This window comes from Trachymyrmex cornetzi, unplaced genomic scaffold (assembly GCF_001594075.2).
Source record: "Trachymyrmex cornetzi isolate Tcor2-1 unplaced genomic scaffold, Tcor1.1 scaffold205, whole genome shotgun sequence".
In the NCBI taxonomy this organism is placed as follows: Eukaryota; Metazoa; Arthropoda; class Insecta; order Hymenoptera; family Formicidae; genus Trachymyrmex; species Trachymyrmex cornetzi.
In genome coordinates, this window is record NW_017296691.1 from 499,167 (window position 1) to 526,315 (window position 27,149).

Sequence of the window (27,149 nt, forward strand, 5' to 3'; positions counted from 1 at the left end):
AGCGAACGAGACGGCGATGAAAATGCGACCATTTCAGTTCAGAGTACCGAGAAGGAAAATATAATTTTCGCGACATCAATACGACGATTTAATTAACTCCAAAATAAAAAAATTATTAAATCAAGCGACGGAATGGCAACCGATGTAGACACAGCAATAATCGTCATTTTGAATGAACAGGTGCAAGTAAATTAATCAGAAGACAAAAAATAAAGATATCAAAAATTCATTTTAGTACAATCCCAATACATTTTAAAGCAGTGAATATCAAGATTTCTATTGATAATATTTTGATAAATTAATATACACACATCAATAAGTCTCTAAAAAAAGAAGAAAAAGAAAAAGAAAATAGATGCAAAATTATCAATATTCATAAAATAATTAAAAAAAATGAAAACAGGCAATAATAGGTCTGCTTTCTGTGATTAAACTAGAATACACTTTTTGAACTTAATATGAAATAAATTATTTATATATATATATACAGTTTTTAAAACACTTAAAACATCAAATTATTAATATCTTTCTAAAACGATTATTAGTATTAAAAATTATTAAATCGCTTATCAATTTAAATATGTAATATTACACAGTAAAAAAGAAAATGCTAATTATAACATTTTTTACATGTCCCAGGAGATCCACTCTAAATTTTAAGTTAAAATAACTCATTCGTCTTGTGTTATTTATTAATAAACTAGTAATGTTAAATAACTGACACAATACTTTACATTTATATTTGTTATTTTGACTTTAAGGGTAATTTAAAACTAATATATAAAATAAGTAGAGTACATAGAAGAGTAGTTGCAGTAACTCGTAAGAAAATGTTAATGAAACATTTTTGTTCGTATAATGTGAATGAAAAAATTGACTTTGAGATATATATATTAATTGAAACAAATGTGTTAAAAACACTCAAAATAATATTCCATTTTTAATTGACATATGCAAATGTTAAGTTAGAAAGGTGACATGAATCTAACACATTAAAATATTACAAAAATAATAACATATCTCAGTTGTATGTTAATTTTACATTGAAGTAATAATCAAAATGTGGTAACACAAGAAAAATTCTACATATGGACGCACGATTTTTTACTGTGTACTACTCTAGTTCTGTTCATTGCATTCAAGACTGAAGATTTTCGGCGCGCGGCTCATAGAATTAGATACGTATTGTACCTATATAAATTCACTCTCAAATATTTAAGCACTAAGATTCGTTTTGACTGAAAATAGGTTTCTTTCTCTTAATTGATTTAAAGTGAGATGGGTATATGTTTAACATTTGGCGCAAGCGAGAGAGTTCTAGTGTAATATAAAGTAAGAACAAAAAACAGACTTTATGATTAAAATTATTACATTCATAACGTTCAAATTATACCTAATTTATTTTTAATCATTTCTATGGGTCACCTCCTTAGTGACAGCACCCTTGGTACTATTCCTACTGAATATATCGTTTAATTTAATTAAAACAGTGAAATTAAACAATTTAACTCCAGAAGATATATTAAAGATTCAAATTTAATTCATTATTTAGTAAATGCATTAATATGTATGCATTAATATGGACGTTTACTTTAAAACTAACCATAGGAATGGATTAATTTACATCTTGACTGCACACATGAAAGTTGAAAATGACAAAATGTAATTTAACTCAAGGACTACCATTTCTCTTTTTATAACCAACAATATATTTCTGCAGTATTTCTATGATGTATTATCACATTCGCAAAACATCATAATGGCCATCATTTCAATTAGAGTGCACGTCTACTGACTACGTATATATAAAGTGTACTTATAGTTAGCCATAGCTTTATAGAAATTCCAAATAATATTGTATACGCTATAAAATGCCAAGAATGCAACTATCATGCGAATAATCATTAATATTACTTGACACAATCCCGATCTCCTGAAGAAGAAGCTATTGAGTGAACATGATCTTCTTCTATGCATCAATACATCTAGCGAACTCTGACAAAAGGGATGGTGGGAAGTAGAGGGTGACGAAAACTACTAAGTTCATGAAACAATCAGGCAGTCAGGGTGACAGCGAGCGCAGGCATAACGGCAGTCGTCGGCTTGAGGCGAGCAGGCAAGTCAGGGTGGGTGCAAAAGAGAGGGTGAAAAGGAAGAGAGAGGGAAGGAGAAATGGACGAGGGTGGGCAGACAGGTAGGCAAGCAGGCAGGAAGGAAGGAATGAATTGCGCCTGCGCGCTGAAACGGCCGGGCTAGACGCGAGAGCCGCCACTCCCGAGCGCGTAGCGGTGTACCGCGGGTGCTGACCGAGTGTCCCCGCGAGAAGAGCGAGAGAGAGTGAGAGGGCGAGAGCGAGAGAAAGAGTGCGGAGAGAGCAGGCCGTGAGAGAGGTGACAGGAGCAGAAAGATGTCCATCGTGAGAGGAGGGATCCTGCGGAAGCGGAGCTCATGGCAGGACACCGTCGGCGATCAGGAGGCTCCGACTCTGTAGGACGCAAAACGAAGGAGGCGCACAACCTCCAGGAGGAGAGGATCCTCGACTCCCTCCTCCGCCGACATCCGTTATCCCTCGCCCGAGTGTTATCCCGGTGTTTCTTCCGACTCGAAAACACAGCGGGGATCGCGAACGAAACTCAGTGCTGAGCGGAAAAGAACGGAGGAGAGCGAGAGACAACGAGAGGAAGAAGAAGAATCACGAAAGACTACTCCCAGTGATAACGAATTTTCGCAAAACTATTCCACGTCTTCGTTTATTGCGCGGTGGCGAGTCAAAACTACGTAGTGATCTCGTCGCGAGTGACTAAGCGCGCACAGGCGAGACGAGGAGAATGCGTCCGCGATAGAATTATTCGAATTGAATTCCAAGTGTCGTGATATTACGATATTACGCTTCATGTCGCCGTACGAATGTTTATAAAAGTATCGTGAGTGATAGTGGTAGAGGCAAAGGTGAGCCAGAAGATCAGGCGAAAGCGTCGAGAGCTGAGAGAGGATCGTGGACGAGCGACGGGCCAGAGAGCACACGGAGAGGAGCCTGAAGAGGAAGCAAGACGGGGGTAGGAGGGTGGGCTGGGCGGGAGGGAGGGAGGGAGGGTGAGACGCAGACGACACGCAGAGAGGCGCCGGGTCAACGCGCCAGGTAGCAACGCCTCAGGACAGCCGTCGACGTTCCCTTCGTCGTCGTTCTCGTCCTCGCCGTCGTCTCAGCGGCGAGGTGGTGTGTCGTGATTCCTCCTCCTTAGAACACGGACAACCGCGGCGACTCCGGGGGATGACAGCCATGGGGTCCTTCCACGTCGTCTCCGGGAGCTTCGTTCTCCTCGTGGCCACGGTCGTCCTACTGCCCGCCACGCATCACACACCGTTTGCATACGCCGCGTAAGTCAGCCGTTTCTGTATATGCTTACACTTTTAGACGATTGGATGCACTAGAGTGCACTGATACACATTAAAGCCGTTGTACGGTTAATCTAATCTAATAACTATTGTAAAAGTGAAATGTAAACATTTTTAATTACAAAGTACAACATACATTTTGCTGAACAGCGTATAATAAAGTGTATTAAGAATTTCGCGATTTAATCCGTTTCTATTATTTATGTTAGATCTTCACATCAATTTGTGTACGACGGCTTTAATGTGCACCAGGGCGCACTGAGTGCGTCCAATCAAATTAGACAAAATATATAGATAAGACGAGCGTAATATGAGAGTAATATGAGATTGGCATGTGGTTTTCAGAAGTAAATGCTGGAAGACGTGATAGGGTTATTTTTATAGGAATCGTTGGTATTTTTTACTAATAGCTTGAATCTGATCGTCTTCAATGTATTACACGAAGTACAAGTGGAGTGTCAGAAAATAGGATTCTACACGAAACGCCGAGACAGCGAGTTGTTGATGTTTTCTTTATATTTGCAAAGCAAAGCTTATCGTTGTTTTCGGTAGCTATTTAATTGTCTTCCCATGTTTAGGAATGTCCAAAGAGCATGTGGGAATAAAATAATTAAAGCGAACGTACTTGAACTTTGATAAAATAGGAAAAAGTATATTAAGTGGAAATTAGACTAATAAGAACAAATCGAATAAGAGAAAGTATCCTATTTTCAGTCGAAAGTACTTAATATGTATTAGTAAATTTGAATATGAACATTATTAAGCACCAAGATTCGCTTCGACCGAAAACAGAAATTTTTAATCTTAGAGAAAAAAGAAGTTTATTATTAGCTTGTGGAAAAACATTTCAATATTTCAGAAATGTTAATACTTTATCTAAATACTTTTGATAGATTAATAGAGATAATATTTATGAAGTTTTATTATAATAAAAGTCGATCGATTTTATCAATTGTAAAAATAATTAATTTGTAGTATTCTAAATTTTATTCATATGGTTTTGTTAGGTATCACATTGGAATACACCTTTCTCGCGAGAGATTTTAAATATTTTTCATACATGTATTATTCCTATCAAAAATATCAGTAATATATCAGTATGACAGGAGACCTAATTGGTCCCCTGTCGTACCGATATATTACTGATGATATTTCACACATTCTCTTGTATTAATATTTTATAATATAAAGACGATGATATATGTTTTTCACAGTAATTACTCCAAGAAAGATTCTTGCCAGATATATCACAGCCCTTCCATATTAATGTTGTGGAAAAATATTGCGCCGGGCAAATCGTGACGAATGACATCTTCCTTGCGATAAGCGTCATTCATTATGCTACTTCGACGGAAATAACCAAGTTTTATTACGCGATCGTGTCTGACGTCAACCCGCCCGCTGCCTACTATCAAGAGCAAACAAGATAGGTTTAGCCTTTGACATAACGGGCGCCACAATGAGAGTGGCGCGTAGCTCTCTCCGCCGTCTGGATGCACCTCCGTGATTGCATGTAAATGAGCGGATACATGCAGTCACGTTGCATGCTCTAGTGTATGTCTTACCACCACGCGCGCAAGCTCTTTCCATGATCAATGACACCATCCCTTGTGCCTCCAAGGCGACGATAAGGAGGCTCTCTCTCTCTCACTTTCCCCCCTCCCTCCGCCCTCTTTTTTTCTCGTCGCGTTTTAATAAGCATAATACAATATATTTTGCATCATACATGCACTGATCGTTTTAAACTGTCTATACTTTCCTAATCAATAGTAATCGACAATGCCAACATAGTGAGCGTAAATTCTTAACTATTAAATATTATTAAATGTGATACAAATTATAGCGATATCGGTTGATTCCAATAAATAAACGATTATTATAATTTATACTAGATTAAAAATCCATATTAAAATTGGTAAAATAATTATACACAAAGAGATTTATAATATTTTTTAAATAAAATATACAAATTAAGAAAATCCTTTGATGTATTCTATTGCAATGCAAAAATCTAATTTTCAATGATACAAATTATAGTGATATCGGTTGATTTCAATAAATAAACAATTATTATAATTTATACTAGATTAAAAACCCATATTAAAATTGGTAAAATAATTATACACAAAGATTTATAATATTTTTCAAATAAAATATACAAATTAAGAAATTCTTTGATGTATTCTATTGCAATGCAAAAATCATATTTTCATTGAATTAAAAGATTAAAACTAATAAAATTGTGCATATTATAACATTCAATATAATCAAACCATATTACCAACCCAATAAATTTTTCCAGTGTTTTAACTTTTGTCATAATTAATAGAAACATTTAAATACATGCACATACGAACCTTATTGTCAATTAGAAAATGTTACTTCAAGCAGAAACAAAACGATAAACTGGCGAATAGAAAGAACAGAAGCAGACATGAGCAATAGTAACAAAGCGCAAACAATGTCGACATTGGAATTGGTCGATGCTACACCCGCTCATCCGTTGATCGCAATTCACTAGTACGTATTAATAATCCGCAAATATAACCGGCAAAGATATCTGCAGCACGAGCCAGCGCTATCGATCACTTTGCACGAAACATTCGACGCGCTGTACTTGCGACCAACGCGACGGCTGCGTTCAATCAGATTTTTTCCCTGGCCGTTGTAATACGTTCTCTTACTACTGAAATCTTAATACGGCCATTGTAGTAAGATTTATCCTACTTATTTTATAAACGTCTCGTCAATAGTACAATTATCTTCTAAACTTCTAAAAATATACTCGTATATCTTCTTAAACAAAAAGTAATTAAAAGTTAATTGATATTACTTTTATAATCTTTATAACGTAGAAGTTTTTAAGTAATGACGTTGAAAGCATGTTTCGTTTTAACTTATTCCGGATGTTTAAAATTCTCAACAAATTTGAATGAAAATTTTTGTTCAATATAAAGACATATCTACTGTTTTATAATAACGCATTTTTTTCATCATAAATTGAATCGTTGCGATTATATCATAGCTATAATTTTCTGAATGAAAACTATACTTAATGTAACGACAAGTGGTACGTACGGTTTTCTTTAGCAAGTTATATTATAAGCGATACAAGAAACAGTCTCAGTTTCGAGGTTAGACAGTGAAGGTTTTCTACACACAATCTACTGCATTTATATTCCAATAATCACAAATATAGATTCATGAATAATCACAAACGGTAACGGAGACGTAAGTTTAAATTGTGAGAACGAGGATAAGAGGACTTAGCCAGTGGCATTGACTAACTGCGTCGTTATCGATGTTCTCGTACGTTTTGGATTGTCTAACAAGACAACGTATATTTAATATACGAACTAAGGTAACTGCAGTCTCTATTACTTTTTTGTTCCTATTAGTGTACTTTTGTATTTAAATAAATCATTAAAAAAAACTAACACAAATAAATAAGATAAAGTATTTTATTAAGTTAAATTATTAATGTACACAATATCAACTCGACCAAAGATAATGTTCTATTTTTTAAAGTATAGTAAAGATTTGTTTGAAAGATATGAGCAATTTATGTAAATCTAGTAATATCGCAAAATTGTATCCCTATTAGTACGTCCTGTATTAGAGTCGAGAGCGTTGTGTTACTAATGTACATTGAAATTGTAAATATAATTAAAATAATGATTTATGCAATATTAATTTGAACAATTACTTTATATCTATTATCTGTTCAGTAACTATATGTAAAATGAGTCAAATGCGAATAGGCACACAATTGAGAGCACATTAATAAAGCCATCGCTCTTTGAAAGGCTACATACTAATAACAACAAAACATTGTTACTTTTATTAAAAACATAAAATAATAAATATTAATTTTTTAGATTAAAAAATATTATAGGAAAGAAAAATAGTTGAAAAATCGATATTACAAGCAGACAAAATTAAAGTTACAATATTTGATAATTATTTCAGTAATGAGAAAATTGGTAAAAAGGCATACTAATAGGAACAGTAATTCTAGTTAACCAGAATTTTATGTTCTTCAGATACTAAAGACAGTTTCTCTCAAGTATCAGACAATATTATCTATAGTGAGATAATCACTATCGAAACAGTTTTAATTCGCTGCGCTATTACGCGCGAAGAAGATGGTAAACGAGTAGTTACATGTAGTCAGAAGGATTATCAATATTTACGCTCTTCCGACGGAGCCTCGGTCGTTCCACCTGTTTCCTTCTCGAGTGGGCCGCGCTTCTCTCTGGCCTCCTCCAAACCTCTATGAGTACCAACTGCGGAGGTACTGTAGCGTAGTATCGGTGATCGCAGTAGAGCTCTCGAGCAAGAGGGTGCTCCCAACGTGGCAGGGCTCCAAATCCTCCTACGCCGTCACCCTCGCCAGCCCACCAGTGACTAGAATTGTCGCCACCTTCGCCCACTCTTTGGATCGGTAGCGTACACCAAACCCCCCCCTTCTCTCTACAACGAGGAAGAACACCCTTTTTGCTTCACTCGGTCACCCGGACGAAGCTTGATCCGAAATCCCAATTTCACCGCACCATCTTCATTCAAGTTTCCATCATCCCTGATAGCTTCATTACTTAAACCTAGCAACTGCAGCTATTAAATGGCAATTATTTGGATGAAAATATAACAAAATGTTAAAACTTTTTTAAAGAAAATGAGAATAGAGCTCGATAAATTTACCAGCGAAATTGGCTGAAACAGTAGTACAAGTCAACAACAAAGACGGTTTATCATAGTTAAACGTTCATTCCAACTTATTTTGAAATATCTAATATGAAATTGTTTATATCTCTTTGTTCTCTCTTGTATATACGAGTATAAAATAGCTCATGTAACTCGAGATATTTGCTTTTAAATATTTGTTATACAAATTTCGTACATTGTGAATTATTTTTCCAAATTTATACTACATTCTTTCAATACTGCTATTCTTCAAAACTAATGACATTATTCATACATCTTTATTTTGATTTTAGCAAATAATTTTATTTTAAAGTACCTAAACATATTTTTATACAATTACCAGAAACATCATATATTTAGTTCCATCTCGGACTACGGAAAATGCTGAAGATTGCACAATTATATCATGAGTAATTAATGATTATCAATAATATCCATTCAAGGATTTTACGAAAAGCACTATCTATTGATCCGTAATGTCTTACATCGGGTTGCGAATGAACTATGCGACTCTCGTAGAGATAGAAAAATCCCTTGGCAACTTTCCGGAATTGGAAACATCCTGGATTATCATCCGGTCGAGAATCGTCGTGTTTTCGTCGCAAGAGCATCGCCCACCACGGAAACAGTCGAAATCACGCCAAATCATTCTACTTCAACTGACCTATTTTCTGCGGTAGTATACAGACGCGTGTATTTCTGCGACGGAACGGATTGTTGTTTTCCTTCGCATATCCACTCTAACCTGGTCTGCAACCACGTTGGCAATACCACCATCGTTTGGAAGGATAACAGTGTGACAGCCGATGCCACCGAGTGTTTTTCCATTACCGCTTCGACTAGAAAAGATTTATCTTTCTAGCGGTCCCACGGATATATCTAGCATCCTGTATTCGCGTAATGGAGCTTTAAATTTATTTCCGCTTTCAGAAATGCTACCATGTATCCCAATCTATCCCAATATGAAGTCGAAGTCTGGCAGTAACTACTGAATTTTTTATACGTTCCTGTTTGGGTGTTTAAGAAATCATGTCGATCACCCAAAGATATTTCCAGCACGAGAGATACGATTATTAAATAAATAATCGCAGTAATTGCAAACGTTTTGAAAAACAACTAATAAGAAATATATAGATATAAAAATGATCGTAAAAAATAAAATATCAGAAAATATATCAGGATGCGATTGTCGTAGAAAGATCCTTTAGTAACTTCCCATACATTTATAATAGTATTTATAAAAATATTTAACAGAAGAAGTAAGTTTAGTTTTATGATATTAAAACGATTTTTCATATTATATGTATCGATATAAATTGGTGATATAGGCAATGTAAAAGGTCAATGATTATCCATGTCCCAATTTCAAAAACGGAACATTTTACGTAAACAATTAGTGACTGGCAGCTGGCATATAAAGGCTGACAGAAATCGGGCACAATAGAATAGAGAGACGCGGGCAGAGAGAGAATGACGCTTCGTTCGCAAACAACCAATGCATATTTAATAGTGGACGATTATTAATACGCGCTTACGCGGGTGATTGATGAAACTACGAAACCATGCAAGCCTGAACAATTTGTGTCACGATTTATATGTTATAATGATCATAGATCTGTTCTATTTTACTGCGCTCTTAATCCTTATGAACACAAGAGCTATTTGATTATGTGCACTTCAAGAAAAGAAAGAAGAAAAAGAGAATAATTTTGTAATTAAAAAAAAATACTTTATTGCAAAAAAATCGGATTATCTTTGTGAGGAATAAAAAATTAATTTATTTTTAATTTAATTTAAAAATATGATGTTGTTCTCTTACTTGCTTTCTTAGATTGCAAGAAAAAGATTACGCATAAAAAAATTAAGCATACGTTCTTTCTTGCAATAAGCACAATCTCTCCTTCACGTTGTAGCGAATACTATTTTCATATCACGTCTCATATTTCTATCGATCGATATTATGATGTTCAGTGAGATCACTGCAATGACACATAACAAAACACATTTTCGATAGTAACTTCAAACTTAATCGGAATGGTGGCGGGTAACTCGACAGCAAAGAGGCGCGAGTGAAGACACGAGAGAACGGCATCCGGATCGACGAGCGAGCCCATCTAGTTAGCTGCAAATCGAATATTCTTCGGTAACTGTAATATCCGGTTGAGCCGCGCCGAGCATTCAAACGGCTGACTGTTCCTCATGCTTTACCACTAGCATACCGAGTGCCATATTCCGCGTAGCAACGATACAGGAAACTGTAGCCTCGATACTAATGATTTCATCCACTCACTGGATTCGTTCGCCTTTCCTCAACGATTTATTCAAGCAGTTCTCTGGTTTTTGTTGTATAATGCTGACGTTACTAATTGTATGAAGACACGTGCGGCTTGCAACATAATATTTCTTCATTTATATGTAAAAATATATGTTTAGACATTCCTCATAAGAGCATATTTTTGCTCGAAATGTATAAACTTACATTTAATGCGTTATATATAAATATCCTGAAATAATTCGCAGGATATACGACTTTGCAAAATTTCTAAGGGTGCATTCCGTTTCACGCATGATGTGCATAATGCATCGTTTATCCTTGTTTAATTTTCGTTCAACAACAAGGATGCATCATGCGCATTATGCGTGAAACGGAACGCACCCTAAATGTTTTTGAATATATCATAGAAACTTTCTAATTTAGCAATTGTTTATCTTATAAAACGAATGATTAACTATAATAGTATATATAATCTATTTATAGTTTGTCTGAAATTATTTATCTGAAATATAACTGCTTTTTAAAACATTAGATATTATATTAAAGTTTTAGCTTTATATTATTATAATAAAATTAATATTTACTTATATAAAAATACTTTATGCAAAAATCATTATTTTATGTTGATTCAAAACTGATTTGTTCAAAAGAAACTACTAATATGTGTCTCGTGATACGTAATAAATAACAGATAGGTTATCACAGGTGCTTTTACAGTGTAAAGCAAATAATTAATGGCACTGCACGTGTGCGATTTTCTTAAATCTCTTCCGCAGAAATTTTCCTCTTATTATATGACATCGTACATAAACTTAAACTTTTTTCTTGTATATTAATCGAAAGCATATCTAATACAACGCACTTGGCCTTCGAATAAACTTTTTATGAGACTTTACTATATATTTTTCACGGTACATTTACTGAGTGATATCAATCATGGAAGTTTTAGATTTTTGACAATCTCTTCGGTTATTCATTGCTGTTTTATATATTTGATCCGAGTCGCGATTCCCTAGTGCATTTTCCGCTATAAATATCGCAGTAATACTACAAACGTGCTGGTTAAAGTTATTAGTGTCGGAGTTAAAACACTTGGACAGTAACCGCGATGTAGAGAGTCGAGCATAGCTCGAGCGGTCACGCGATACGGAGACTTTCCTGTCCGCTTCTGGATTTTAACTCGTGGCTTTTGCGCTCATAAATTCGTGTGCCGCGCGGCGAGTGTCACGATTAATATGCGGTTGTTTCACCCCGTGCGACCCCTCGTCATCTACACGACCGCCACATTGCGAAATTCGCGACCATGCCGTGACAGTCGCCATACTTTCAAATTACTTTCAAATTACCACTCGCCAAATAACGAAGATTCCACCACGCAACGCGAATGAAATAAACCAAATTATTACGTCGTCGGTGACCGCAAGAACGGATAAATTACAACACGTACAATGTATGTACTCCTCCCTGAATCGAAGATACCTCGACAGATAAAGTTTAAGATTGCGTGATTTAATAAGAAAGCTACACATTTATTCATTATTGTAAAAATGCAACGTCTTACACAAAGTACATTTACGTTTGAATATAATCCAATGTATTAACTAATATAAAGAGAAATTGAACGATTTAATATATATACATTATTGATTGTGAGAGCAAAACATCAATTATAACAAAAATATACAGCAATAAATAATTACATTAAAATAGAATATCAATAATAGTATATGTATATAAGATGTAGATGCTTTGACAGCAATATTTTTAGATATTTTTTCGAGAGTAAATGATCGGGATGAACCTGTACCTTCGTAACATAGTGAGTAGTCAAAGTCAATCGAATTATTTATAAATGAATGGCAAGATATACAAAGGTACATCGCGAAGAAATTCAACAGGAATCGATTTGCGTTCAAGGATGAATGGAACGAAGAATAGCCAAGAACAATTACGGTAAGCAAACGTTATAACCAATGTTAGATACTAGATACTAGCGTAAAACCACATGCAAGTGGTAAACACAAGAGACAGGCAGGACAGTGATAAGCAAATAAATCAATATAGCCAGGTAAACTAACAAATTGCTCTTTCTCTTGCGTGTCACACACACAAATCATATAAAGGGAGCAAACTATCGGCTCGATAATAACAAATAAATAAATCCTCAGAATTTATAGAATGTAATTTACGCTTTATTTCAAAAATAACAAAAATAACTTTACACGGCGCACAAATAAGTTTAATTAGATTAATAGTAGTATACGCATCTAGACGGGTAACTTACTTAATAATTTTCATTATACATTATAAATTTACGTAACAATATTTACTTATATAATAATTAACACGTCAATCATAAAGTAGATGCGCCTCGAAAGTGACACGTACTGTTGGAAATGCAATTGAAGCAAAGAAAGAAATAGTTAGAGAAACAAATTGAGTACAGATTGGACGAAGCCAATGCAGCGCACATACGGGTTTGCAGGCTTGCAAATAAATCTTTGTAGTTTCGAGTATCACGCTTTAGATGAAACGATGCGGGTTACAATTAACTATGTCAACAGATGTACATATATACGTCACAAGATATTATACCATTTAAATCAAGAATATCGCAACTTAATCTTGACTAATAGCCACGAGAGATAAGGCAGAAAAACATTATTTTCACAGTCAAGTAAGATGCATACGTGGGCATGTAAGTGCAATTCAGGAACTCCAATCTGTCATCGTCTCTACTATCGCGCAGTTCATCGTCCATGATAATCATCATACGTACGCATCACAGTGTCCACGAAGAAGGATTGAAGCTCTAAAAGCTTTCTTTCGCATGGAGGGTTGGAAATACGACTAAGTGATGGACGATGTAAATGCCTCCCCTAATGACTCGAGTCGACAAAATGATAAACTCGATGACTACTTGGTACGTCGCACGCGTGACGTACACGGGGTCGAAGACGAGCGAAGATGACGGGGTGTGGAATCGGAAAACAGCTTGCGGAGGTAGCCGAGAAAGAGAAGGGAGGTTGTCGGAGGTTGTGGGTGGCTGGAGAAGAGCGGGGGTTTCTCGCGTGCAGCCTTGACATGGGCCAGGAAATCAATGGGACCTCCACCGATGCAAACTCGGTCAACCAAGCCGCGCAACGGCCCACGTCCATAATGTCGTGCAGTACACGCGGATGTACACCGCTGTCGACCAGTAATCGATGCAAGATCTTGTTCTGAGGTACTGTCTTCGCGTTAACCATCGAATTTGTACATATTTAAATCAAGCGATGACATGAACCATCAATCAGCGCGCCGTTACTTCATTTAAAAATAGACCGAAGATCGAAACGAGCAAATATAGATAAACGATGAAAATAAACGTGATGAACCTTGTGAAAAAAGCATGTCCCGGTTACGATCTGGATCCTTAATTAAACCGACAGGAATAAAATAAAATGAATAATAATTTAATGAGAATCTCTCCTCTCGGGATCTATTAAAGAATACTTGAACGAGTATCAATTAATCTCAAACAATCTATAAACAAACTTGTCTTTCTGTTTATCGTCTTTTTTTAATGAAAGGCCGTGCTATATCTTTTTCTGTATAGTTTTGACTGGCTTCATTTTTAATATATCATATCTTTATGAGCGGTACACCCGGATGATAAAATGCTTTGAAAGAAGTGCCCGCATTATCGATATCAAAACCAGCGCGACGTATATCAAAAAAGAAATCTGTATTCGTCATACATTCCTGAAAGTCGCGATCTCGATCCTACGTCCATCCTGTTGTCTATCGTGATGATGGCATCGGTGCCGATGGGCAGGAAATGAAACGACATTTCAAAGGAAATGTCAAACAGTCCAGTAGGCACGCCTCGCCGATCAGAAACAACCACTCTATCTGCACTCTCTGCTTGATTTCCCTACATCAGATATCAAGTAACGAAACAGATACCTACATTTCACAAATGATACTACATCGATAGATAGGTAGGTTCACTGTTAAATTCATAATGTCAAATTATACCTAATTTGAGTTATTTTTAATCATATCTACAGGTCGCCACTGTACCAAATAATATCGTTAATTTGACTAAAACAATTTAACATAAGAAAATGTATTAAATTTGACTCAAATTTAGTTTATTATTTATTAAATGCATACGTTAATATACATGATGTTAACTTTAAAACTATAATCACAGAAATAGATTGATTTACATTCTGACATTGATGAAAGTTAAAAATAAAGTGTTATTTAATTCAATAGATTGGGTTATCATTGCTCCTTTAATATTTAACAGTGTACATACATTTTACGTGTTGAAAAACTGCATGACTTCCTTACATCGATATCTTCAAAATATACGATTTGAATTATGTGCTATTGATTGGTTCAAAATCCAAATTTGTTAAACGAGTTTACAATAGCCGAAGGTAGAAAGAAAAGAAGGAACTTACACTATGAAGGAGAGGTAGGCGGTAGGAGGTCGCAATTCGACACATCAATTCGATTGACAAAGTGTTTCGTTATACGTCGACATTAATGTTATTGATGAGAAACAACGGTCGTGACAATAGAGGCCGGCCTCCGACGTAACCCACAATCGCGGCCGTGTATCTGCATGCCAGAACCTTGACGAGAGCGCGGCCAGGGCTGCCAATCAATGGCGAGGACATCACCCTCGACGACTAACGTCTGCGTCCTTGATCGTCCGTTCGCCGCCGCGTCGAACGCGGCGACTAAAGCCACTACACGTTCGGAATACTTGAGGCACCGAGGTCGAGTCAGGGCTAAATTCCAGGGCTAACTAACGGTAACGAAAGTACAATAGCATCTTCTGCAGGTGTATGAATTTAAAGGAGAAAGAGCTACATTTGCCGCGATAAAGTCAAATGGCTCGAGGACGTAGGTGCAAGCGCACAATCTATACTAGATACATGCGAACATGCCGATTAATCATTGCATGCAATCGTGGACATCGATTGATAATTTCTAATGTGAAATAAATACATATATTATGCAAATAAGATTGCATCAATAGATGAATAAATATAATCTTGAAATATACATATATGCATATTTGTCATATATATAAGATATTTTTTATTAAATATATATTGTGTGTGTGATGGAAAAAGTTAATGGAAAATTTAAATGTCTAATGATAATTTAAAAGATGATTAGAAAATTATTTAAAAATTTATAAGTTTCTGTAGTAAATTCATTTCTCTTTGTTGCTAATAAACAATGAAAATTTCATTCTTACAGATTTCATGAAATTCAGAAATAAAATCAGATAAATATTGCACTAATTTTTTAATTGACCACGCGGTTAATTAATTGATCGGATATTTGTTTATTTCGATATACACAGCACAAATGGTGACGTCGCAACATTATAAATTTCTTATGATAATTATTAAACCACATATTGTGTAATTCCTCACAATAATACCGACATCGAAATTAAACAGTCCCGTACGATGCACTCTTGTGAAATTACAAAAACCACGAGAAACTAGAAAAACCAACGGACCAGCGAAACATGTTTTGTAATTCAGCGCATGAATAGAATCAAGCGCTCGTGTCTGCGTGTTTGCCATGTGAATGAGTGCATCGAATTGTCGAATACGAATAAAGGATTTTTGTGTGTTCCATGTAGAGGAACGTAATAAAAGAACTTTCTAGGTCACATTAAGGTAATGCATCGCGGTTACCGAGTCGAAATTTGTCTAAAAGTTAAGTGAATGCAAAAACAACGAGTATAGCTGAATTTGAATAAAAAAAAACTAGTGAGCATTTTCTAGTAATTTACATATGATCATTTCGAGAAGATGAACATTCATGATGTCGCGAGCGACTTCAATGTTTATTCACCAAATATTTTACCATTAGTAAAAGATATTTCATGTCTATAATAAATTATTTTTCTGTAATATACATAATAATCATTTTTATATTCTATAATTCTACAATATTTCTAAAATAAATCATAAATAAATGCTTCTCAATAATTATTTAACAAAGCGTGTTATATAGAGCTCAAAAAGTACGTGTTCGTTACCAGTTACTTTTTAAATGAATGTGAAATATTTTAACAATAAAATCTTAAATTATTTTTACTGTTAACTAAGGTGACCAAATAAAGTTGATATTAAAAATGTATGTTAGCTGTTGTGTTCATGTATAATTTAATTTATTAAATTTTAATTTTAATGGAAAATATCTAGAGAAGTATTACGTTCTGGAATTTGTTATTAGAATATTTGCGGTCATGGTCATGTAACTGAATATTTCAAGATGATGTTATAAAACATCTACATACCCATCGTCAACATGCCACATTGTTTGCACAAATGTCGTTCTTAATAGATTCGTGACTCTCAGATCTATCCCTAACTAATCTCACTCATCGTGCCAATAACAACCATTAACTATAAATACAAAATTGCGGCATAATCTCGCATCTTCGAGCGCCGGTGATTATATCCCACGCAACTTCACACATCGATTGCATCCTGTGTCAAGGTTATTTACTTTTATTCTTCCGACGCGCATTATGAATTTCTGATCAGCGTTGGGACACGTGCCCCAAGTCGATGAGAAATATTTATAACGTTATCGACCGCATTTCCGCGATGAGCGATCGGGCTAGTAAACGAAGTGCATATCATTTGTAATTACCAATTAAAAATTCGTAATTTATAATGACGCAAGTTATTAACGCCATCAATCGGATGCTGCTTTTTGTAATAGAGACACCACGACAGAACATTAACGAACATTTACTGAAAACATATAATTCACGGCCGAAATAAAAAGAGATTTCACGATCATCTTCGCGATGGTTCAACCAATCGTATAATTGGATAAAATCCTGCGGGCAACAGAAAATTGGTAATTTCTTCGCTGGCAAATACGCAATTATTGACCCGTATTTACGCGGACCTCTCTCGAGTCAAGACGTATATAGCCGGCTGAAAAAAGCACCGACGATGTCGGTACCGACGGCAAACCCTCCTGTGTATAAAAAGCCATTGCAATCACGCGGTGTACTGGCACGCTAATGGGGCATTGATATAATTAACTGCTATACCTGCATGCTCTTATCGAACCCAGCTCGTACGTCGCTGAAGCCGCCGCCGTCGCTGTCGCCACAAACGCATGCCTGGAACAAAAATAGCACCGTTGTATACCTATCTACTGTGTTCCGAGTATCGCGCGTATTCTCTTGACTAAAGGTGAACCTGATATCACATTTAGCGTCTGAGACGGATTAAATTTAATTTTCGGTTTAATTCATTTTTTTAATATAATATGTAAGAAATCAATAATAAATGACATTTATAATCTCCATCATTTTACATTTGTCTCCTGAATTTTTAACTTTTCCAATATTAATTTATTATTAGTTTTAAGTTCGATTGGATTTGGCAGATTAAAGTTTATAAGATCGCATAATTAATTAATTCTAAAAAAATTAATAGTACCTTTTTTAACATCAGAAATGTACCAAAGTGTAATTCAATTTCATAAAGTATCATTAGGAGTCAGTCAATTAAGCTTGGAAAGGAAAAATCGAATTTACATTTTTATTCTTCAATCACCTTCATAATTTAAAACTTTTATTCAAGATCAATTGTATTAAATGTAATATTGCAAATTGTAAAATTATATAACAAATTAAATTTACCAAAGAATTTATAATAATTTATAATAAAGCAGCTCGAATGTCTAAAACATTTTATATATGAAACACGTAAGACACAACCGACGTTTACACGCCCGCTCGTGCGCACGCAATTTCCTCATTTTCGCGGATTTCTGCTTCTCGATTTGCGTCAATGTGCATTACGTCTTCACGCGGGAGCTGTATTTTTATTTAACCCAGAACGAAGCGAGCACGTCGGGCGAAAGTATTGCGTCTATAATGATGACGAGGGAAGTGGATGGAAGGATATCATGAGCGCGCACGAGCCGGATAAAATCGAGAAGCGAATATATGAAAGAGAAAAATACCTCCGGGGATTGGATATATGCGTAAAGAGAGAACGTCGAATTAAGGGCTAAACGGAATTTTACGCGCGAATTTGCAGGAGTTTCTCATATTTTCTGACGTACCGCAATATGCCCGGCTTTAACACACTGGAAATACACACTTCACTTTTTCATCATCCGAAACATGGAACATGCCCATGTTCGAGGATACGTACGCAGGAGTAATCTCCTCTGTGCGCCAAAAACAGCATATATCAATGCGAGATAGAAATATAAATACGTATAAATTGAGAAATTTCGAAATATCTCTTCATCACTTTTCATCATGAAAAGTCATTTACAAAATTGCAATTTTGCTAATCACTTCTCTAATGCGTCACAATCCCTTTATCGTTCGTAAAACAAAGTAAGTGAAAACTGTCGATCTACATTACGCATCACGACCGATCATATTTTAAAAACATGAATATTATCAACCAACATTTAAAAAACTTATATATTTTAAGCTAAATATACACTGTTAGAAATGTTCTTAAATTTCATTAACTTTTAAGTTACATAAATGAATTTAATTTGAATTCAATTTCATGACATGATATTAAATTTAATGTATTTGTAACTAAAAAGTATATTTATGTACATGTACATAAAATTTAATGTACACGTTCATTACATTTCAGTAACTACTGTAATTTAATTTTCAGTTAAATCATTCATTACTTTTAATTTCGTTCATAACCACAAGCTTCATTTACATGTAAAGAAAACTCGTGGTTACATTTCTAACAGTGTATATAAGAGATAAAAATATAGGATTGCTCTATAGTATGAATTTATTAATTTATCACTGTTATTTAGAATATAACTACCTTATTGCTGAAATAACTTCCATAATTTTTTGTTAAATGCAACTTACTCTCTGCTTCTCGTATTTCAATTTGTTCTCCAGCATTATATTCTGTAGTATATACGAATTTTGTGTAGGTTCAAAATTTTCCTTGGTCTCCTACGCCAGATTTTAGCACACTTTTTGAGGTGCACTAAGAGTTCGCGTGCACCTGATCCAAGATTGACTCACATACCTTGAGTAGAAGCAGCACGATACCGACGACGACGTGCCGACCTTACTTTATTATCAGGCATCATAAGTACGCCTGCACGCAGGTTGAATTTTCTCTCTCGTGACTTTTTCCCTCCCTCATAAATTCAGTGAACGAAATGCTAATGTATGTTAATGTTAAATCGATGCCATTCGCATAGTTGCGAATCGATATATGCAGGTGGTCGATTAAACACACAGTGTACAGGTCATAGATCCGCTGTTGATCCTAAAAATACAAAGGCAACAAACGATGCGTGAGCACATATCCCACCTCGTTCCACTACACTCGATTAAAAGCAATTTTCGGATCCATCCGCGCGTCGACGTGATTAATTTCGCGTCCGGTAGATGAACGAATCTCGTATGGGCATTAAGTACAACGAAGAAATCAGAGTAATCCGCACGTTGGCCACTGCCGCACGTGTGACTAAATTCCCTAGTACGAAACTCGGGAGTTCGCGTCTACATTGAAATCAAAAGCCGAGCCTTGTCAAACAAAGCTTGAATATTCATAATTAATATTTGAATATTACAAACTGCAATTGCGGGAATGGGATGGAAGGAAGCTCTTTACCAGTCCTAGAATGTTGAATGGTTACCGTTTAACATTAATATACTTTTAAACATATGAGAAAGGGAGAGAAAGAGGAGAGAATACATGCTGCTAGACAGAACACAATGTACTATTGATAATGAGCAATTTACATAAACTTCATTTACCATAATTATAAGATAATGTCATTGCATTGTACCGGATATTTGACGGAAAATTAGTATGCGTTAAAGCTATGTTTGGAATTAAGTTTGTGTATTGCGTATTTTCGTTATGCGATATTCGCTATTGTAGTTAAAGATGTATCACAAACCATTTCACACTTGAATAAATTTCTTTGAAACGTATAACGTTTTCGCAACTATATATTCTTTTAATATATTTGATAATATCAAAAAACAAAGTCAACGAAATCAGACTATAATTAATTTTTAAGTAGTGATTAATATTCAAATATAAATGTATATTTATATATGAATTTAAAAATAGTGTTCTTTATTTATAGTATATTTATAATACGCGCCTTCTGTTAATCCTAATGCTTACATAAAATTATTTTTTGAATAACTGTATCTTAAATTCTTAAATGTATATTATAAGAGAAATGATCTTAATAATATATATAAGTTTACCGCATAGTAAGAAATATATGTGAACAATGAATAAATGCACTTGCATGATATCTATACTTTCAAAAAGATATTAGGTTTATCGATAACTCGCGTTAAACAATCTAGAAATAGTGTTCATGGAAAAGTTAAAATACTTGTTCATCAAGAACTATTCTCGTTGCTCAGCTCGAAGCTCTGTCTCACGAAGTGTTCAACAATATTCGCAATCTATCTAACCTCTATCTAGCTGAAAACCATTTTGATAACCGGATCGAACTTGCGCGGATGTTAGATACGATAGAGAAGTCGGAGTAATCCAAGCGCCGTTAGTTCCGCATGTAAAGCAGCTGCGTACTCGTATTGGTGCTACTGCACTTATACATATAATATACGCTTGTAGCGTGTTATAAATCGAAGCTTAAACTGCATACCTACTACAGAATAACGTAATCGATATATATACATATTACTTTAGTTAACTATTATCCTGTTTGCAATAAATAAATAAATATGATAAATAACGATTATAATAAAAATTACACCATAAAATTTTTTTACAATATATATCTAATATTTGTGGAATCTTAACTAAGTCAGCAGCCAAATTACATGATTAATATTTCGGTTTACCATTTAATTTACTAAACAGAGCAGATTTAAAAATTATTATATATTTAGAAAAAATAAAAATTTTATATATATGTATATATGCACATATATGCATATATGTACAATATCAATGTAATATTTAGTATATAATTAAACTACATTATAAACTATTAAAAAAGTGCATTTTCCTTATTAAAGAATCATGAATTCATGTGTACTACATTAAAATATTAACGTAATAATTAATTTAATTCTTGTTAATATCTTAATAATGTGGTTTCTCAACTACCCTATTCGCAAAGCACGTCCTGTAACATGGTTAATTCCTTATCCACGTCCGGTAGCCGGATATAACTCGTTGGACACAACGGAGAAATCAGAGTAATCCTACATCGCGTATAGAACTCTGCCGTGTTCGTGTACTTCGATCCTCACACGTGCACATAGACGGTTGTACATATATCTCATACCGAAATCGGAGTGTTATTAAGCACAGCTCGAATATTCATGATCGATATCCGGCGCTCTTTAATTAATGTCTGGATAATATAGCTTGCAAGCGACTCGCTTGAGATATCCCACCTCACATGCTTTAATTATAAAATCACGAACACGAATCGATCGTTTACCGTTGTAATATATGGTATTAGGAAATGCTAAATATAACCTCGTTGAAATAAGGTAGAAAAAAAATTTTAATTTCGTGGTAACTAAAATTAAAGTTCTACGGCCACGTACATAATGACATTATGTTCTAAGATATAACTAAATTTCTGCTCGCACATGAAACTCTTAATTTAGACTGATAAAAAATAAAGCATTTAAATGGAAGATAAATATTCTTGTATAAGTGTTCCCGTAAAAGTGATAATAATATACCTAATTGTCTGTTTCTCATTGTCATCGTCATCACACACTCCTCTTCGGTTTCCAAATGAAAAAGTTATCTATAGTTTTCCAAACATGAGAAACTATTTGGAAACTTCGAACATTACTTAAATGCTGTCGGTAATCTCAAATCCGCCGAACTAAAAACCGCTGGCATATGCCACGAGATTTCCGAGTAACGCGATTAATGGCTCATCCACATCCGCTAACCGGATGGCGACCGTGGAGGTACAACGGAGAAATCGGAGTAATCCGGTATAATAAGTCGGTCGCAGCCGCGCTGAATCTCGGTTCTGCCTGTGTATGTTCTTTCATGTTCACCAGACGGCCCATCGGCGTGTAAGTACTCTTGTCTGTGAACACGGACACGTATGGACGTGCACCGCGATTACGTCGGCGGCGGCATTATCGGAAAGTGCATTACTGACGTCTGCCCTCGCGCGGATCTCTATCCCTGTACGCGAGATGCACTCAGCATGAGCACGTTAAACGGCCCCTTACCTCCTGATCGGGACTCAACGAGATTAGCCCGGAAGGTATTGCCGACGTTGCGATGATGCAGATAGATAGCTACAGATAGTTACAGGAAAGTTCGTTGTATGTATGTAACCAGAAATCTCTACGCTTGAACGGTAATATTAGTGCAATCTATAATATGAGAGAGGGATATATATATATATATACTTTTACAACATAAATATTTTATCTGCAAAATTACTTTATACATTTTAAATACGTTTACGAGGCAAACTAACTAATATACATACAAAGATTTATTGTAAAATAAACATCTTATGTAATCTCGTTTGGTTCATAAACCAACGAAAAATTAAAAAGTCACTCTACGAACCGAGAAACTGCAAGATTTATCAAACATAATGCATGTATGTGTCATTCCACAAAAGAATAAATAAAGGAAGAAAAGTGAGATTATGTAATAAGCATTGTTAACCTTTACAGAATGAGAAAGCCATTTATATAGTGTTGCTAAAACAGTATTTTGTCATATTTTGAGGTAAGAAATACAATAAAATAATAAATTATAACAAATCTTACTCAAGAAAAAATTGTAAGACTTTAAAAATAGATTCCCGTCCTCTAAAGGTTAAATATTATGCATCTCCGGCGAGATTATCTTTCAAAGTATGTTTACTGTAACGTTATCTTGAGAGAAAGAGAGAGAGAGAGAGAGAAAGGGGGGGACAGAACTCTTTACCATAAACGAATTAAAAGATTAACATCACAGATATCTGACTTGAAGGGTATAACGCGAATTTCGCGCAAGACTTCACACGAGGACAGTAATGACTGTTTTTCGTAACATATAAAACGGATGTAGGAGTAAATGCGGTACAAAAGAATCGGTGAAAGGGGATCTAAAGCTATACGGTTATCGCAAACGCAGATCTCCATTGCGTGCTAGATTTATACTATAGGTAACTGCAGGCAATTGCAGGACTATGATTATCGGGAGCCTGCTGATACGCAGTGCTTTGCCTTTTCCTTTCACATTTCCACTAAACAGTAAAATAATATTAAGCAAAATTCCAAGAAATATTTAAATCTTAGAATAAATTAATTATATTCAAAGGGCGTTGTCCCATATCTTAATTGCAACAAAATTAAATTATTTTAAATTGTTTATTTTTATATCAATCTTATACTAATCTTTATATTTTTCATATTCTTTTTTTAATTATTCAACGAAATTGTATATCTTCTTTTAATTACCAAATAATTTCTAATTATATTATCTTATTTACTGCATGTATCTAAATATAGAGATATCTTCAAGTTCTCCATTTCAAAATCTTCAATCATTTTAATCATTTTATTCTGAAAGGAAATACCCAGACATAAATGTCTTGCAGCCTGATAAACTTTTTAGATATTCAGATTTAAATATTTTGGTAACTGCGTTGCAATGATATATAAATTGATATTGAAAAGCTTTCACTTATCGCAAACTGAAATATCCGAGACGAAGCGAAGACGCAGCGATCGTTCGAATCGATTTCATTTTGCCAGTACATCCTGGCACGAAGGTAAAGGCATCGCGTTTCCAAGAGTCGAACTCGTGATTGGCAGATCGACGTAAGCCACGTTCGTGTCGGGGCCGCCCCTGCTGGCGTGGAACACGATAAAGCGTAACTTTATGACAAGGTCTTGGTACACCATTCACGTGAAACTGCAGCTCGCAAATAGCTTGAACTTTGCAAGACGCGTTCGAATGTCTCTATGATGGGAGTCGCAATGAATTCCTTACAAGGACCACATTGTGCCATGCATGTATTTTTTCAAAAAGCATTTCAACAATCTAACACATTCATTCATACCTTCATCAATCGCCGAAAAAGAACAATTTTTATCTTAAAAATTGCAACATTCAGCAATTATTTAAGTAAAAAAATAAATGTTGAACATTCTGTAGAATTTAACCTTTAGATACTTGTGTAAATTAAGTTTAATAATATAATCTTAATAGTGTTGCAATCATAATAAAAAGACAAGAAAATATATGTTATAAAGAAATAAAAAATTTAATTAATTTTGCAAAGCGGGATTTTGCATTATATTCCCCGCGCGCACATTTTCTCTTTCTCTCTCTTTCTAGATTATCATTATTAGAAATATTAATTCGACATTCTGACGAAGTTTTAAACAATGGCACTTCTCGAATAAGTTTTTTCATGATAAAATAATCAGCAGTGCTGTAATAATATTTTATTAAAAACAGTTTTGAAGAATGCTTTAAATTTAGAAAAATTAAATCTCCTTGCCACGATATTCGTACGTGCAATTTAGTTCGTGAAATTATTGCAGAGCTTTTGTAAAGAAGAATTGCAATTTCCATTTACTGCTTATTGCTTATCGATCGCGTACCTTTACCAATCCCCGACAAAATCATCGCGATTTTGCGTGTCCAGCTTGCGTTACAAAGTCTCGTGCATCGTTATCGCCAATAACAGTTGTCCGCTTCTACCATCGATTTACCGCGTACTATCCTTACTTCAATATCACTCGAATCGAATGTTCTCTGCGATACGTTTTACACGACAAGATTTACGAGCGCTCAATTTTCTGTTGCCGAAATCGTCATCGAGTAAACGTTAGTTCTCACCACGATCTCCAAGATGTTTTCTTAGTTTCATATTTTTGCTATACCAATATTAAGATAATTTGTTATGTATTAAAAACTAGCATATGGAAAAAATAAATTGAGTGCTTCAACAAAACTATAGTTTACTGGGCGAGAGAGTTCAACGTTTATAAAAAATTCGATAATTTAACAAAGAAATTATGTCTATAAGCAATTATAAGTATGCTAATTCTTTGCTATAATGAAAAATGTTAATATAACAAATTTTCTTCATTACAATAATAAAAATATACACCATCTTAACTAGCATGTTTTATTAAAAAAAATGTATCGTCTACAAATTGAATTGATTCTCATAGAAAATTTTTTTTGCTGTATTAATAAAATTGTTATGCTATTATAACAAATATCATAACAAATAAATATATTACCTTAATCGCTTATTTTATCTAGCTATACAATTTTGCCTACTTTAACATACAAAACTCGTTGTCCGTATATATTATTACAGCTATAGATTTGTTGAATTAGTGAAATTTTTAGTTATTTTAATAAATTTTTTTCCGTCCATTAATTATTTTAATGCAAAGATATGATATAAAAATATTGAAGTAATTCACTAATTATCCAACGAAATCGACACAATCTTCGCTAAATACATTATTTACATATATAAATATATACACGGAGAGAATTTTTCCTTAGAATTTAACCCGAAAATATGACAGTCGTGGGACAACATTGTATTTCGAAGAATTTTAATGTAAATCTCTCTCATTCATTAATAAAACTACAATAAAGTATAAAATAAGTTAGATCAATTTTACTGAAGTGCATAGTAAAAATCTTTAAAACATTGTATTGTCTCACAACTACCATATTTTCAGAGTAAATTTTAAAAGAAAATTCTCTCCGTGTAATAACATTATATCTATTATTAAAACTTATTAATACATCCCAATAATGATACAGTTTGTCTTCCAGCATTGTTACTGCATTTGATTGTTTGAGTATCTACATTCATTTTCCAATAAATAAGCAAACAGTGAGAGGAAATTTGAAAACAAGATTCCCTATTTTATCTTTAATAAAATTACTCTGGAATAAACAGAAGAAACTGTTATCTAAGTAAAAAATAATATTTACTGCAAGGTTGCTCCGCCGGTGCCTGATGCCTCTCCCAGATCTCCTCCTCCTCTCAGAATCGGGTTGACGTCCTCTCGCACAGGACACTCGCGTAAAACACTCGCGAATAATACACTATAAACGCGCGCGAACTAATCATTTAAGAAAGTCTTTCGCGCGACACTGCGGCACTCCACGTTTATAAAACCCATGATAAGATTTCTATTTCGATCAGTGAAATCAACACTACACGAGTACTTGCGAAACACACGATGAATGTCGAACAAGGGTTAAGCCCCACACGAAAGAAGACGAAATAGATCGTATCAAGTCCGTCGCCTCTGTTTCACGCAAAATCACGTTTAAAATTGACTCAGACATACGCCCTAACTGCTAGTTCAAGTGGGCCACAAGTGGTGCTGTACCACGAGCTCCCAAGGGACTGGTAGACGTGACAAGCGTCTCTAATAAGAGAAATGTTGGTACCATTGCCGATTGTCTAACAATCTAGACAATGCAGGAAATGGGATCCAACCTCTCGTCGACGAGCTAGTCCTTTTACAGATTACTAGAGCTAGGCTCTGACCAAGTCAGATTAAACGCGATTTAGGCTGGTAGATAATGACAGAGAAATGAGCGTCCTGACCAGAGTTACACAACTCCTTTTTGGGTGCCCACCAGAGCGGAATTCTGTAACTCGTTATGCAATCGTTGTGCTCACAACGACTGCATAACTTGAGTTACCGAATACAGGCCCAGAGAAGAATCCGAGTCGATCGATTGTTTCTTAT

At 34.8% G+C, this 27,149-nt stretch overlaps 1 protein-coding gene across 1 annotated transcript in view; it reads left to right on the forward strand.

Annotated features, from left to right (window-relative positions):
* The first annotated feature begins 3,152 nt into the window (after nt 1-3,152).
* The window catches only part of Rdl (Resistant to dieldrin), a 76,683-nt gene continuing 52,686 nt past the window's right edge, over nt 3,153-27,149 (forward strand). The window contains exon 1 of the mRNA XM_018505405.1: nt 3,153-3,378. Within this exon, the coding sequence (XP_018360907.1) occupies nt 3,272-3,378 (107 nt within the window). The 5' untranslated portion in view covers nt 3,153-3,271. The remainder of the gene's footprint in view (nt 3,379-27,149) is intronic.